The sequence below is a fragment of the Mirounga angustirostris genome, unplaced genomic scaffold (genome assembly GCF_029215605.1).
Source record: "Mirounga angustirostris isolate CCGP_5_RB_7025 unplaced genomic scaffold, mMirAng1.0.hap1 SCAF_7, whole genome shotgun sequence".
NCBI lineage: Eukaryota > Metazoa > Chordata > Mammalia > Carnivora > Phocidae > Mirounga > Mirounga angustirostris.
Window position 1 is genome coordinate 11,836,756 of NW_026991715.1, and position 15,230 is coordinate 11,851,985.

Genomic DNA, 15,230 nt, shown 5'->3' on the forward strand with positions numbered 1-15,230 from the left:
GATCCCTGCTCCAGACAGACTACCAGTCCGTCAGTTTTGGTAACAAGATTTTTACAACCTTTATACCTTATACCTTATCCTTTCTCATCTATGTTCTGGGCCACTTAAGTTTTATAAGAATGGCAATTTTCAAGCAGCACAACAGATACCTGAATTCTATAGAAAAACCGTACAGAGATGAGCTTTGCCGGAGCAAGAGAAAAAACTCGGCAGCCTAAATTTAATGGTATTTAGTGACCATTACAAAGACCAAAACTTTTAAAGCACAGTTTGTATCAACACAGAGTACAGGTTTCTCAATTTTATTCTTTCTCTTACCTTTAGAGTTGCTCCTACCCAAAAAGAGTAACAGGTGTCTACGGGCTTATTAGGTCTTCCATGGTAACCATTTTGTTGCCTCATTATACACCACCTTTTTATCCGGTTCAATTCTTTTTCTGAAAAAACTTCTTCTAGTTTACCCATCAGACACAGTGACGCGATGCCACAAAAAGTTGATCCTCCTGTTAATCGAAACCACACAATACTTCAAACGTCAAATCAGATGCCTAGGAAAATAACATGAAATGGCTGGAGAAAAAAAAACAATGGTTATACAATTCTGGAAATCAGTAAAATAAAGTAAATTTAGAAGACAATTAATTATACCTTTAAAATAACCAGAAAGTGTTGGGAGTCTTCAATATTAATTTGATGAAACAGGCAGGAATTTAAAATAATTTAAAGCTCAGGCGCCTGGGTGGTTCAGTTGGTTAAGCGACTGCCTTCGGCTCAGGTCATGATCCTGGAGTCCCGGGATCGAGTCCCGCATCGGGCTCCCTGCTCGGCAGGGAGTCTGCTTCTCCCTCTGACTCTCCCCCCTCTCATGTGCTCTCTCTCATTCTCTCTCTCTCAAATAAATAAATAAAATCTTAAAAATAAATAAATAAATAAATAAAATAATTTAAAGCTCTAAGAAATATTTTACTTTTGGGGGAAAAAAAAAGACTTCGGAGGTTAAGGAACATGTTCAAAATTACATGGTTTAATGGAAGAGTTGACACTAAAACTTAGGACTCCTCCTCCCTGTCGCCCCAGTCTGATTCCTTTCCCTTAAAACCACACAGTGCTCATGAACTGCGGTTCCATCTGCCTGAGCCCACAGACTAATTTTCACATATAACACAGACAAGCTAGAAGCAGATATGCAGATATGATACCTACTCAGCTTAAAAAATTTAAGGAAGACAAGTCTGAGTGAGGGATGAGGGAGAGATCGTGTTGGGGGCGGGGAGAGAAGAAGGGCCTATGAGGAAGGAGACACGTGGGGATAATCCATTCCCTGTGGTAGACTGAATAATGACCCGCAAAGATTCAGAAGTCCAGGTCCTAACCCCTGGAACATGGCAACGTTTCCGCCTACGGCAAAAGAGACTTTGGGTGAATGTGACTACGGATTCTGAGACGGAGAGATATCCCTGGATAAATGCAACCACAAGTGTCCTTATGAAGGGGGCAGAAGGGGATGACAGAAAGAGGCGGCGATGAAACTGTGAAGCAGAGACTGGAGTGACTCGGCAACATGTCGGGAATGTCGGAGGCCACAGAAGTCGGCAGAGGCAAAGGAACAGACTCTCCGTTGGAGCCTCCAGAAGGAAGCAGCCCTGTAAAGTGCAGCTCAGACTTCTGCCTTCCAGAACTGTAAGAGAACAGGCTTGTGCTGTTTTATACCACTAAGTCCGAGGCAACAGGAAACCGGTACACTCACAAAAGTGATTCCTTTCCTCAGGAACTGAGAAGTCCTTATTTCTCCAGAAAGGAAAAGAAACAACACTTTACACTACTGATTAATTTCAGCTATGGAAATGGAGGGTTTGTAATACGCTTCATCCTACAACTTCCCTTTTACTGTTACACGACTTGGATGCATTCTCTGGCAAAAGAAAAGTCAGCATTCCCTCTAGAAAACTCCAGACAGGCAGCACATTAAAAAGGTCACTGCCAGTAAGGACTATTTAATCTTCAGAATTTTTCCCAGTGATTCCAGAGATCTATGTCAGTCATGAGTTCATGAAAAGAGAAAAATAAACAAATTTATAGTAACCTTTTAGAATAATTCCTATTAAGCAACTACCAATCTTATTTCCTCTTCAGTGACCTACCAATTTCAATTTCTCTTTCATGACAACCTGGCCATGACTTCAGGTATTATTACATCATTAAATATAAAATCTCCCAACAGATAATATGTACTCATTAACTACCAAAAAGTAGGGGTGCCTGGCTGGCTCACTCGGAAGAGCATGCAACTCTTGATCTCAGGGTTGTGAGTTCGAACCCCACACTGGGTTTAGAGATTACTTAAATAAATCAAACTTAGAAAAAAAAAAAAAAAACCTACCAAAAGGTAAAAAGAGGCATTTAATTGTTACTCTCCAAATTACTTGTTAGGATTCTTTAAAGCAAACTGGCACAATTCAAAGTAAAAATACTCTCTACTTTGCCCAAATCACCAGCTTTGCACAATGATAACTTCTGAAGTAAGTTTGAGCTCTGAGTAGCCAAAAACACTTACTGCAAAATCTATGCTTTAAGCTAAAATTCATTTACCAACATTTACCCCTGAGAGGTTCAAATATTTTATACAAAATTCTTTTTTTTTTAAATTTTATACAAAATTCTTAAAAACTAATTCTAAAAACCTGAGCTAACAGTATTAACTTAGAGTGTTAGACGCAGATACAGAGAGCAAGAAAAGACAGGTAACATCTTAATAAATAAGTCAATTAAGAAATATAAAAAAGTGGGCACAGGAACTCATATTCTATTTAGCACCAAAAGGGGCTAAATAAGGTTACATCAATGATTCCTACAAGCTTCAAAACATTTCAAGAATATTACATAATTACAGGGGCACCCAGGCGTCTCAGCTGGTTGAGCATCTGACTAGGCTCAGGTTATGATCTCAGGGTCAGGAAGTCAAGCCCCACTGCAGGCTTCTGCGCTCAGGGGGGAGTCTGCTTGTCTCTCTCCCTCTGCTCCTCCCCCCGCTTGATCGTGCTCTCTCTCAAATAAAATCTTAAAAAAAAAAAGGAATATTACATCATTACATTAAAGTACAATACAAAACTGCTTCTCATAGTTTTCTGAATTCATCAACAGAAGGTTGTGTTCATTATGCCTTGGCTGAAGAAGGTATGAAAAGAATCTTCTGTACTGAAGGCTCTTACAGTAAGACATATTAAGGCATGTGCAAACAAGAGAAAGACTGCACCTGCTGAGTTTGTCACCTGAAGTCAGATGCTTCGGTCATATGGATCATTTCGGTGTGGTGCAGAATACCATAGTCATGGACACCACAGATGGAAGGGACCACCAAGGTTGGTTCTAACAACCGACCTCAGTGCTCCTGGGGGCAGGGTGAAGGAGGTGTTCCTGCCTCTAGTCCTGGATGCTAGGACTGACTTACATTTTAACAGTGTTTTAACAGGTGTAAGCTAACTGCTCCTATAAGGTTTTAAAGCCCAATTTTAAGCATTCTCTTCTATTTATTTGCATGTACCAAATTATCTGAAGGAGTCCATGTGCTCTGAAATATATAATTTAAGGTTAACAATCATATAGCTAGAGATGAAGTAGGAAGCTAAAAATAGGTATAAAAATAAAAGTACACCATTTCACACTTAAAATACCCCATGGAAAAGGTAAAGTAAGGAAAATTCAAGAAGCTGAATGCTTACATGAAATTAGGCCAGAGAGTTGAAAATTTCTCTTCTGGATTAAGGAGTAGAGAGATTTTTGAAGAACCATGGAATCAAATTAATTTATGTGAACTATTACTTTTATATCATGAATCCTGAGAGGAAAAAATAGCTTTAATTCTAGCAGAGCAGGAAAACCCAATTCTTCCAAACACATGAACACTTTACCCTACAACTGTGCTAGTGCTTAAGAGACTCACTAGGATAAAAAGGAATACTCACATCTGATGATCACAGCCTAGAAGGCTTTGCAGGACAAATGGGCTCTCAGCTAAGCAGTTGTGGGAGAAGAGCCGATGAACTGCAGCAGAAGGACGTGCAGCCCACACACAGCCTCCCGCACTTCGGGATGCCGAGGGGAAGAGGGGACAGTCAATTCAAATACTTGCTGGACAAGCGCACGGTATGAGGGCAAGTGGAGTTGGACACGAATGAGACCTACTGGCTCACAATGTAGCAGGGACGCTAAGGCAAATGGGGAGGTGCCATGAAGATGGTATGAGCCCAGTATGGCTGGAATACAGAAAAGGGAGGCATTGCTTAGGGATAGCGGATGAGACGATGAAGAGTTTGAGAGAGAATGGAACCAGCCACAGGAAGATTGGCAAAACTCGGAAGGTTAGGAAAAGGGGAAAGAGGAGAAGCAGGTGGGAGGGGAAGCATTTCGGGCAAGGGAAGAATGTTGGCCCCGTCCCTCAGGGAAAAGGCCCGTGAGAACATGGGGGGAGCACACGTTCTCTGCAGCCTGGGATGCACGGAAGGGGTGGCCCATGGGTGCGTCTACAAAGCGAGGCTGGAAGCGGACACGGAGAACTAAAATGAGGGGCGCTGCTGAGCACGCACAGGGTTTCCAGTGGGCTACATTACATGCCCGACGATATATGAGCCTACTGGGGAAGTCACAACTCTGAGAAAAATGACAATGGCTACTACAGTGGTTTGGTTCCGCGTCCACCTGCCTGGGCCAGAGGTGCTTCCCTGTATGGTCTGCAGCCCGCGAAGTCTGCGTGGGATCCGCTGGAAGGAGAGAAGCAGCACCCACTATCCCAGCTGCGGTTCAAGGAGCTGAGAGACAAAGGCAGAGGTGCCAGGAGATTGCACCTTGCCCTTATTCTCCCACATACCTGGAATGCAAGTCCGCTTTACTTCTTGCCCTGGTGACCCAAGACCCATAGTCAGATGCTGGAGCAACGGCCCCCGCCAGACTCCTCTACCACAGCCCTGCTCTGGTCGCTGGATGCACCTGACCTGCCAGGTCTCGCTGTCCACCTGGGCCAGGGCCGCAGGATGCCTTGTCAGTGACTTCCCCCCAGTCCAGCAACTTGCCCTTCAGGCCCTTCCTTCTCCATATTCCTCCACAGTCTTATTCCTACGATAAGTCCCAGTTCTTTACTACTCATGGTGGTCTCGCTCTCTGACGGAATCCAAGTCACACACAGATGCCCACTCCCAGAGGGCTGGTGTGAGGATTAAATGAGACTAACTGGTAGCTGGCACAGGGCAGCTGCTTCATCATAAATTCCAGTCCTTTCAGTCTGGAGATCAAGGATTATAAACAGGCGACCTACAGGAGAACACTGGTGTAAGTGCAAATAAAACAACAAAACAAAACAGAACATGAGATCAAACGCCCCGAATTCTGGACTTCTGGCTTCTATGGACTGAAAAACCAGTAGGTCCGGAAGTAGCGGCTCCACATTCCTGAGGAGCACATTGAGGCGTGGGAGGAAGGAATGAAAACACGATGGCTCCACAAACGCGCAGCCTGCGGTGCTGAAGGACCAGCACAGGGGGACTAATAAAACCATCCATTCGCTCATCTCAGCACACGCCACATGTGCCAGGTGTGGGGGACGCAAGAGTGACTGAAATGGGTAAAGATCTCCGTTCCCGTGTGCGGACAGACAGATAACACACACATGATAAAACAGAATACAGAGAAAACCAAGGGCAGGAAAGGGGATAGGGAATGGAGTGTGTGTGGGTGATCTGCAATCTCAAAAATGGTAATTAAAAGCAATCATTGGAGCCAAGACCTAGGGATATGAAACAGAGCCAAGTGTAAGCCAGAGGTGAGGGTGGAGGGTTTTCCGTACACAGCACAGCAAGTACAAGAAGAGCCCTGAGATTCAGAAAGAGGAACCACCCGAAGGCAAGAAAAAGGTGGGTCCAGGTAAGGGGGCAAGAGGAAGACACAAGCATAGTGAAGGAGCCAGAAACAACTCGTGAGGAAGCGGGGCAAGAGGAACCTGACACTTCCAGAAAGCAGGGGAGAGGCTAACAGCTTCCAGTGCTTCAGGAAACACAGGGCGAGAAGTAAGAAGGCGACAATGGGTTTGAAATGTCGATCACTGGTGACTTTACAAGAGAAACTCCCGAAGCTGCTGAGGCTTATACAGAAGGCTGAAGAATAAGCCACTTGTGGAGAAGGGCCAAGAGTATATTTGGACTGCTTCTCTGAAAAGATTAACCAGAGAAAGAAGAAGGGAGAAGACAAAAGCTTGCAGGGGCGGCCAAACTGCAGGCTGACTTCTGAGGAGGAGGTCTCGCCTGGCAGCGCTGAGAGGAGAGAAGGCGTGGAAGGAAGGGCCTCCAGAGCAGTCTCCTCAGCCTATCTAACCTCACAGCACCCGGACGACAGGATGCCTGACGTGCGTGCGCACTCTGTGGCACCCTGAGCGGGGACTCCAGACCCACAGCTTTGCTTGGCTGCCCCCAAGGTGGAGGGAGCTGGTATCTAAGCATTCCTGGAGCCCACTGGCAGGACACCAGCCCACTGTGGCACCCTGAGTAGGACGCCCTTCTCTAGAGCTTTGGGTCTCAAGCCCACCAAACAAATTCAAAGAGAAAAGGAAGATAGATCTAAGCTTTTTGCATGAACCACAGTCCATGACTGATGATCTCAATGGGTGTAATCCTACTCAAGTCATACAGACTTAAAATCACTACTAAGTGTGGCTCAGCAAGATGCTTTCCTGACAGGAGCTGTCAGAGAGACTCATGTTTGAGCAGCCCTCTGTTTCATGTTCCGGCAAATGCAATCCCAATTTCCTGGGACCCACGGCATCTGTATCACAGGTCTCCCGTACTGGTAATGTGTCGCCTCAGCCAGAGTGCCTGTTAACACCCTCTCCAACACCTAGCACGAGGCCCTGGCTTCTCGGAAATTCTCAGACACCAGATTTCCTCTCTGTGCACCCACGAGTACATATCCCTCCTCACCAAGTGGTGATGACCAGTGACAGAACTGCGACTGCAGTTTGCCCCAAGCCCAATCTCATCCAAATGTAGGCACACATAGGAATTATGGTGTCCTGATTACAGTACGGCTTCAGAGGAAACACAGAGACAGTCTTCTACGTGGCCCTTCGTGATACGCACCCTCCAAATATCTACATTGAAGGAGGGAGTGAAGATGTGTGAGAGGGAGAAGACCAGCAGGACAAGGTCTCAGGGGAAGTACAAGGAGATGGGGTCAAGGAGTAGATGTTAAAAATATCTTTTTATACATGTTTTATAGTTTACAAACCACCTTCCCCCTACCTCTTATAATCCTAGCAACAATTTTAAAATTAAAGGAAGGTCCAATTATTTCTTGTCGGTCAACAAGGAAACCCTCAGAGCGATTAAGTGAGGGGCCAGGTCCCAAGCAGGTATCAGGGCTGAGACCTGTTCTTTCTGAGATCTGTCATGCTGCCAGAGGGCGAACACAAAGAGACTGCCATAATAAAGAGGAAACCTCAGGAGTTCACTCAGAGAGCCTCCTTGATCTAGGATCTTTCTTTTTAAAAAAAGAACACTGCTGGGGAGCCTGGCTGGCTCAGTCAGTAGAGCATGCAACTCTTGATTGGGAGTCGAGCCCTATGCTAGTTGTAGAGATTACTTAAAAATGAAATCTAAAAAAAAAAAAAAAGGAAGAAATTAAAAAAAATTAAAAAGGAGCATGGCGCTTACTTACTCTTACATGGAAATACTCAATTTGAAAAACTTCAGGCTACTGATGTGCTGACAGACTAAGTATATCACTTCCCTATTCTGATTCTGCCCCAAGTGGGGAAAAGGGTGAAAGGAGAAACGCTATTAATTTATACAATGAACATATGCTATGCAGCAAAATGTTTTACGGCAATGACTAAGGATTATTATATTGAGAAAGACATTTTCATTTCTTCACAAGTTCATTGATTCATGCTTAATATTCTGCCTCTAGCTTTTCAGTGTTATGCCAAAAAAGAAAACTTGCTGTCTTCTGGCACTATCTTAAGAAATCACCCCAGGATATTATCATACAGCTGACAGTCAAATAGGTAACCTGAAAATACTAGAAAAGTATGAAAATCTTAGTCTGAACATTCTCTGACCTATTACTGAGCTAGAAGACATTCAAAGTGGCATAAAGCGTCAAAAGAGAGAAGTAGGAAAGACAACAACCACGGGCTGAGGCAAACTTCCAAGGTTCTCCATGTCGCAGATGCCATTGTTAATTAAAGGAATAAAAGAAACTACATGTTCATTTACTTTAAGATGTCTTACCATGAGATTCAAGTCCAGCTCCCTGTGCCAGTCCATTGTCATAGGACTGAAAAAGAAAAACATTATTCAGTTTAATAGGGAAATGATAATAAGTAAGTCCTCGTTATGCTAATTTTTGGTCTCTTGCTCCATTTTGGTTTCTCCCTCATATCTCCAAAATACTCTTTCCCACAAAGGAGTAGTTGTAGGCATTTCCAAGTACCTGGTCTTGGCTTATTCATCAAGTCAAATCACTAAATGCATACAGCAGGCACATTCTGAGACAGTTTGTTCAAAGATGGCATCTATATATTTGATTTCTACCCAATAAAAAGCCCCAACCCTTATTCTTTTCCTACTTGCAAGACTATACAAGTTTAAGGAAAATGTAAAGATGCTGTACTAATAAAATATTATAAACATGGAACAAGTCTATTTTGAGGCTTGTGGGTAGCTAAGGGTAACAGCACCTGCCCAAATGTGGATCTCCCCATATATCCCACAAAATCAAAACAGAACAATACAACTATATAAAGCCGAAACCTTAGCAAAGCTGGAAGACGTGTGTAAGCTTTAAATTACCTGTCTATAGAAAAAGAAACCTCAAATCCCAGCAAGCTGTCTCTCCCACTCCTGTCACCCTTTTGCAGAGAGCAAGGGAAGTTTGTGGAAAATCAGGGGCCGGGGGGGAGCCAATGGTAGGCATGAGACAGATCTAAAATCACCGCTGGAGGGAGAAGGTCCACCCTAAGAGCGAAATATAGGTAGTCCTTCTTTTGTGCAGTTCTGATACGCACAAATTCCACATACCATCCTTCAGCTAAACAACACAATATGGTTCCAATTTCTGCAACCACGGTATATTAACTATGAGCAACTGCACAGAGTACAAACTTGCTGCTAGCATCTCAGTTCACAAGTCACTACATAAACAACAGATGTGCATCATAATCAGTAACTAGTCCCACCACCTTTTTCAGAGTCTGTTAGTAACTGGTCACTGCACATATTGTTCAGTTCATGCACAGACAGCAAAATGTATGGTTGTGTTGTCTCTTCCTTTGTCTTAGTAGTAAACCCACGTGACGGTCTCTGAAAAGGCAGAACCAAAAGAACAGACTGGCCACCAAATCAAGAAATGAGAAGCGGCACCACTAGAAGTGAAACTGAGCTCAAACACAGAATTAGAAAAAAACGGCTAGTCCCGGGAAGGCTGCTGGTGCTGCCGTCGGAAGAACTAAGTGAAGGCAGGGGCCTGCATGAGTGAGGACCACGGCTGTGACACAAAGGATGAAGAAAGGAATCCTTGGAGATGTTTCACAACGATGAAAACACAAAGGAGAAAGTGCTGGAAGCTGCTATGAACTTAGGAAGGAGTCTGATCATTTACCGAGACAGAAACGATGCTCCCTCCCTGTCCTAAGTTACGTAAGGAAACAAGGCAAACACTGTCCAAACTACTTCATTCTTTTATATATATATATATATATATATATATAGCTTTTTTTTTTTTTTTACAAAGAAAACACTTTAACTCTCAATATTTCTAATGTTTTAATATTACAATGTACTAAATAAATACTGGTTTTACCGCTTAAAACTTCTCTGTACGCACACTTACGACTCCCGAAGAGTTTGTGATGTGATGGCAAAAAGCTGCACAGGCCCCAGAGCAGTGGTGATCTCCCCCTGACGACTCAGATCCCTGGGCCTCACTCAGCCCATGTGGTCACAATCCCTATCACGGGCCGGCCCACCACGCCAGGCGAGCGCTGCCGGGACTGTGTGAGTTCTGGAACAGTAGAGCGCTGACCACTGGGAAGGGACTTCAGAGGGTGCAGTGCTTAGAGGGAATGACTTTGATGAATCAAGTTAACAAGGAAGAGAGATGGACCCGCCAAAGATCAGGTCATAAAGGACACCAAAGGACCAACATTTAGAGACATGAGAAACAAGAGAATCTCTCTTCTACCAGGAAATCATGAAACACATACTTTCCCCAACATGAAAACAAACAAACAAAATCAAACCCCACAAAAACTCATTAAAGAAATCACACTTTGTTGACTGAAAAGAGTGTACTCTTAAATAGAAATTTTTCTAAGAAAGAACATCTGCAAAATGACTAAACAAGGAGACAAATCTATATAAAATAACTCTGAAAACACAGCAAATGGAATGAAAACATCTCGGTGTATGAAAATCTGCCCCTGCCTCCCCAAAATGGACATAAAGCAGAGGAGAACTGTAATACAGCAGCCCAAACTCAACTGTGATTATCAAGCAAGCACCTGAGAGTATGAAAAGGAAACTAAAAGTTAAAAACAGAAAGGACAAACAGTAGGAAGAAATAAAGAGTTCAGTGACTTCAGGAAATAAATGGAAGAAAATAAGGAATAGTAAGACCAAGGAATAACAGTCTCAAAAGAAAAGACAGTAAGGGACACTGACGAAAGGCAGAAAACAGCCAAGAGACTAAAACTAAGACACAGCAGTAAAAAGGGTCAGAGAAAAAGTGACTGAAATCAAAGATAAGCAAAGAAGAAAGAGCATACACAAAACTGGAGTTCCTATAGGAAAGCAAACTAATTATGGACTGGAACTCGGGTTAGCAAACTGCAGGCTACTGGTGCTCATGTGTGACCTGGTGCTCTATCGTCCTGGAGTGAAGAAAGTGGTCAAGCTCACTCATAATAAAAGCAATACAAATTAAAAATAAACACACTGAAAGATCATTCTTCACCCACCAGACTGATAAAAATTAAAGAGGATGACAACACATTGCTTTGGCGAGGTGGTATGGAAATAGGCACTCTCCTACACTGGTGGGAAGAGAAACTGGTCTGCCCTTTTCGGAGAGAAAATGGGCAACATCTAGTAAAATTACATATGCATTTACCTTTTGATCAAGCAAGTGCACTACTAGGAATTCACTCTGAAGATCTATCTCCAAAAATACATAAATGCATATGCAGATGGTTATTAATTTCAACATTGTTCGCCTTTGGAAAATACGTGTTCCATGTTCAGAACCGTTCAAAAAACTAGGTACATGCACACAATGGAGTACTATGAAACTAAGTATCTGTGGTGTGCTACCTTGTGAGGAAGAAAGGAGAAACAAAAATGTACATATCTGCTCATCAAATACGGGAAGGACAAAGCAAATGCTAATGAGATTGGTCCCCTACGGTGTAAACGGAACAAGGTGGCAACTACGCCACTACGGACAGGAGTGAGCAAGGGGGCGAGACAGAAGGGACAGGAGGTAAGGAGTAACACATCTTGGAATATCCCTTTTTGTACAGTTCTGACTTTCAGAACCAAGTCAATATTTCACATATTAAGTAAATCTTTAAAAATTAACAACATTGGGGGAAAACCCTAAAATGAAGCCCCAAACACCAACAAACTTAGCTGTATTTTAACTAAATAACATAACCATACTAAAGGGGGTGGGGAATAACAGAAGTAACTCAAGCACTTTTTTTTAAAGATTTAATATTAATCTCTATACCCAATGTGGGGCTCGAACCCATGACCACAAGATCAAGAGGGGCATGCTCTACCAACTGAGCCAGCCAGGAGCCCCTCAAGTATTTCTTAAATATGGTATTTTGACTATATACCTTCAGGTTCAAACAAAAAGAGCAATGTATCTTGGATAATGGGAACCAGGCTGGTGACTGTCTGAGAAGGGAGTTACAAAAAGAAAGGAGGAAGATAAAAAAGAACTGTGGTGCTGGACTGAAATTTGAGGTATCAATAGGACTCATGGTTTTTATTACACACATAGATAAGGAAATAGAGGTGAGTGGGTGCGTATAAGTGGGGGGCGGGGGGGGGAAGGATTCTGTGCATAGACACACGCATACATACATTTCCTAGCTCAGCCTGCTGAGAGAGGGACTAGAAGCCATGATATCCCAATGCCAGTGAGCACAGCGATCGTGCCCAAATGCTCGTTTCTACACACCATCCTCCAGTAGGAACCAGGGCTCCTTGCCAAAATGACAGATTCCAGGGCTATGGCTCGGAAAGTACAAGATGAACCTGGAAAATCTTGTGCCAGAAAGCCAACTGCTGCTCAAAGAATGAAGGGGGTGAGACAAAAAAAGGCACAAGCGTCCGCGTGGTGGGGCTCGCTGAATCCGGGACAATCTGACCATCAAAATAAGTAACGACAGTAACAGGCAATAGCCCACTGGATAAAACAAGAATCTGGAGTTCAAAGTGATACAGACAGATGTAAAGAGAAAGCTTTTTCTAAAAGCAGAATTTCAACTGAAAAATCACAGGAGGAATGACAGAGCTGGAAAATCCTCAACTGCATACCACCACCAGCGGATAAAAGTTTGAAGAGGAACAGGTTATTTAACAGTCTCCAAATCCCTCACCACAAGATACTGAATAATGATACGCAGAGAAATGCTAACCTAACCGGCGCTCCAAAGTCACCGTCACTGGTAGCAGGGCAAATCAATACGCTGTATTTCCACATACAACACATGAAGGAGAACACAGCGTTGCCGCCGTAGCAGTTACGCCAAAACACACGTCACCCATCCTTCTACTGAATATAAATCTCCTTTCCCTCTGAAGCTCCTTGAAGGGCCTGTTCTTTCTGCTCCACGGGCTCTCCGAAGTTTGGACTAGTGCCGATTCTACAAAATCTGACCCATATTCACACCTTCAGTTAAAAAAAATTTCACTCCTCTAAGAACTTAATTTTCATTTTGAAACACTGACGAGTAAAAGTTGAATTAATCCTAAAAGAGTCTAGTCTATGAAACGAAAACTTCAGATTTGGGAAGTAATAAACCTGGGAAGCAACATTTCTATGTCTCAGTTTCATACAAAAGACAAAAAAGTAGAGCAAGGGATAATTCTGGCTGAGACTAAGCTTTCCTTACTACTGCCAATGAAAAGATTAAGTTGTATTGTGAAAGAATAGCACTTCTATTTGATACTTGCCTTAAAATAAACCTTAGATTAAAAAAAAGGGGGCACGGGGCGCCTGGGTGGCTCAGTCGTTAAGCATCTGCCTTCGGCTCAGGTCATGGTCCCAGGGTCCTGGGATCGAGCCCCACATCGGGCTCCCTGCTCAGAGGAGAGCCTGCTTCTCCCTCTCCCACTCCCGCTGCTTGTGTTCCCTCTCTCGCTATCTCTCTGTCAAATAAATAAAAAAATCTTTAAAAAGGGGGGGGAGGGGCACACACAAGTATTAACAAAAAGATCCAAAAATCTATTGTTAGCCCAGTCAATCTTGTTGTATGTGGTTCTTGCTAATCAAATGACTTCCGGAACTCCCACCTCACACCAAATATAGAAATAGTCTCACCTAAGAAACCATAATTTTCCATTATGCTTGGCCAGGGCTCCGCACTAACCCCTGCTAGCAAAGGCCATCAAACATGTGCCTGTGAGATTTTACGTCATTTTTTTTTTTCCTTCTAAGGCTGACCAATCTCTTTCTAGTAAAGACATTTGTTTCCTTAGATACAATCAAATGATGTTTGAATTTTAACGGCCAATGAATCAATCTGTCCTTCACAATTATTTCTATATGGCTGTTCTGATTACACAACATATCCAAAAAGCAACCTTACTGCCCTTATTTCCAGATTCTTGGTGGAGGAGAGATGAGACGTGCATTATAGTGCAGTCGCCATATAGCAACAATAACCTAAAATAGTCATTTATCAACATAACTCACCATACTTCTTCTAATATAATTGATGGCTTTTTTCATATCCATGCCCGACCAGTTGTTGAGCATGTAGCAAATACAGGAGGCACAGTATACAAATCGCATATCATTTTCACTGCCTTCAGGGACTGCACAGAAGCTGAAAGAAATAACACTATGATTTACGATTCCATCGCACTATAATTTAGTTTTTATTTTTTCTGCGGGGGAGGGAGGGGTGAGAAACACCTACTTCATGTCTTTACTCGCAGAAAAATCTATGATTAAATATGGATTTAAAAACCGTATACTACTTATATTCGTCAATAAAGAACAGGACTATTAACTTGAATAATATAAAATGATCTCTAAATCACCGCTCCATTTCAAAGTTCTGATTTCTGGGTAGCTTTATACACTACCAGTTAATCCTTCCCAGATGGCACCACTTGAAGTGTCTTTGTTCCCTATCCCGGACAATCGTGGCATGCTAGCTTGAGAATTAATGGGGGGAAAAGCACCCGGGACCCACTGGGCAGTAAGAAATTTCCAAACCCAAGTTTTGACATGTGAAATTTCTCCTAAATGTATATGTAGATAACCACTAACTAACACAATATTGTATGGTGATTTTTTTTTTACCTATTCCATTAGTTTTAGAGAGGTAACAGTCTGAGTCTGATATCTAGTCCTTTATTTATAAACAAGGAAAAGGTGGCAGTAATCAAAGACTATATGGAAACTTTGAGATATTAGTCACATACACTGGCTGAGGTAAAGATTTTTACAGTATTTCCAATTAATGATAATTTATCTTACAAGTCTAAATTAATTTTCTCCTCATCAAGAGCAGTGTTTTTTAAACACTGAAGGGAAAACAGAGGTATCAGCTGATGGAGCACTAACGTAACAATACAGCAGAATTGGTTTGCAAACTTTTTTCTCTAGATGGTATCACTTTGCCACTTCCTAGATTTGGGGCGGCGTGGGGGGAGGTTTCACCTTAAAACTCTAGGAAGATTCCTTAAACATACCATACAGACCACCAAATATTACTGAACTAAGTTCTTTTTCTATCCTTTACAAACATCACTGAATCTACCTTCACTAGAATGTAATAGTCAATGTTCATTCCTTTCTGCCCCAGTCACTATGTCTTAAGGAACAGAAGTACAGACTAGTGTATGCTTACTTCAAAATATCTTTTTTGTCACCCAGAAGGTAAATTAAAGTCCATCCTAATATTAAAACCATTCAACCACTTATTTATGAATGTATTCACTGTCTCA

General features: G+C 42.6%; 1 protein-coding gene across 2 annotated transcripts in view; it reads right to left on the reverse strand.

The window, feature by feature from the left end:
- Nucleotides 1-15,230, reverse strand: part of PGGT1B (protein geranylgeranyltransferase type I subunit beta) — a 57,028-nt gene that overhangs the window by 13,164 nt on the left and 28,634 nt on the right. For both annotated transcript variants that reach the window (XR_010412954.1, XM_045891040.3), the window contains exons 5-7: nucleotides 13,969-14,101; nucleotides 8,274-8,319; nucleotides 319-503 (exon numbers count right to left, since the gene is read on the reverse strand). Coding sequence is in view for 1 of the 2 variants with exons in the window: in XM_045891040.3 (XP_045746996.2) it covers nucleotides 319-503; nucleotides 8,274-8,319; nucleotides 13,969-14,101 (364 nt within the window). In the remaining variant the exon portion in view is untranslated. The remainder of the gene's footprint in view (nucleotides 1-318; nucleotides 504-8,273; nucleotides 8,320-13,968; nucleotides 14,102-15,230) is intronic.